Source organism: Arachis hypogaea, chromosome 9 (genome assembly GCF_003086295.3).
Source record: "Arachis hypogaea cultivar Tifrunner chromosome 9, arahy.Tifrunner.gnm2.J5K5, whole genome shotgun sequence".
NCBI lineage: Eukaryota > Viridiplantae > Streptophyta > Magnoliopsida > Fabales > Fabaceae > Arachis > Arachis hypogaea.
The window spans coordinates 17,513,360-17,515,205 of record NC_092044.1 but is presented as its reverse complement, the minus strand read 5'-3'; the positions used below and the strand labels follow the sequence as shown (position 1 = coordinate 17,515,205).

Below are 1,846 nucleotides of genomic sequence, written 5' to 3'. Positions count from 1 at the left end.
TGGAAAAAACCAATTTTATTATATGAAGTAGATAATAAGTTCGACAAATTTAACATTAAAACAAAAAGTCACCTTAGAATTGGAATATTTTAGTAAATTAGAACTATTCGCTTCTTGGAACAAGAGAGTTTAGCAATGATTTTAAATTTTAATTGAAATCATCATACGTTTTTGCATTTCTCAATCACAAGTCATCTGCCATCATTCTATTTTCAACAGTAGCACCTACTTGAATGTTAACTACGATTTGATCCATGTATTAAAGAAGTAATTTAAAACAAATTGACCAAATAACACGCTATTACGCTACTAATACAACACACGAAGAAAGTTGTTGCAACTTTGAAAAGGTATCTCGGATGATCAGAGCATAAACTTAACCCAAAGAAAAAATTAAAAATAAAATGGAAAAGACATTACAGAATTGGTCAAATTTACACCTTGTCATCATTATCATCACCTGATTCCACTTGAGAAATTTGTGTAGGCCTTCTTCTGCAAAGTGAAATCATGAACATCCACATAACACCTTTGATAACTCTTACCATACCAATTGTCACGGTTAAATAATACAACCACCACCCAACAAAATCAGCCAATCCCACATCCAACAATTGCTCTCTCTTAACTTGAGCCATAACAACCAAAGTCTCCACCTCATCCCTCAACCTCCACCACCACATGAGGCCGAGGCTAGTGGCCGCGGCCACCCTCTCAATCCACCTCTCTTTTCTGGCGACCCCATAAACCGTGGTATCCACGACCGGCCTTACCACAAATCTAGACCAAACTTGGGTAGTCTCGTGCAATCCAAAGAGGAAAATCACCCTGCTTATCAGGCTTCTCTCGGCGCCAAAGCTCGACTCAGAGTCATAAACTCCGGCCACAATGCTTCCCTCTATGCCCAATCCAATGCAAAATTGGAAAGCGCAAAGGAGAATCCATGCTATGTAGAGATGAAAACTAGTCCTAGATGACCACGAACTCCACGAGTCGCTCGAAAGGGCGGCCTTACCCATTAGGCCATGGATCAAAGTAGCCATGGTGACAATGGACACAAGAAAGTACAGAACACATGGGTTGACGTGCAGTGCAAGGTTGAAGATGTACGGTAAAGGCTGGTGTAAAATGTACCAATTGAGGCTTTGAAGGTAGAATTGCGCGCCGGAGAGAGTCGCCAAGAGAAGGAACGAAAGAGGGAGGAGGAGGCTGAGGAGTGTGGTGGTGATAAGGTAGAAAACACCTCTTGGTGTTGGAAAACCTTGATTGAACAACAACTCTTTGGCTTTTCTCAACCAACGACACCCCATTATTATTGCTTGGAGGAACAACCAATCAAATTAAATCTTGAATCTAACCAACACCCCGTCCCCCCTTCTTTATTATTTGCTAACCAATTAAGTAGGCTCTGGCTAGTTCAATTCAATAAACATTATAAGGTTTCCATTCTCTATCTCCATGTATGTGACTTAACAACTATGCTGTTGCAAAATAAAACTAGAAGTGGTTGTCACGTCCATTGTTTATGTAGTTGACATTTTTGTAGGACGTGGACTTGTTTTCTAATGTATATTTTGATAAAATGAATAGGAAAAGAAAAGATGAAAAATTTTATTGATTGTTAATTGATTAAATTGAATTATGAAAGTAAAACTAAATATATATAGAGCATTATTGATGAAAGATAAAAATAAAGATAAGATAAAATAAGAAAATAACATAAAAATAAGATAAGATAAGATAATAAAAATTAAAATTGTATGTTAGACTAGATTTATGGGTTAGAAGACTTCTTTATTGTTGTTATGGATTAAAGTAAAAGAGTAATTTAATACATTTGGCCCGA

The 1,846-nt window shown here is 37.0% G+C and overlaps 1 protein-coding gene across 1 annotated transcript; it reads right to left on the bottom strand.

Annotated features, from left to right (window-relative positions):
• Window positions 1-229: 229 nt before the first annotated feature.
• LOC112710559 (uncharacterized) lies at window positions 230-1,500 on the bottom strand. The gene has a single exon (XM_025762827.3). The coding sequence runs from the start codon at window positions 1,308-1,310 to the stop codon at window positions 435-437; it is 876 nt and encodes a 291-aa protein (XP_025618612.1). The 5' UTR covers window positions 1,311-1,500; the 3' UTR covers window positions 230-434.
• Between the last annotated feature and the right edge of the window lie 346 nt (window positions 1,501-1,846).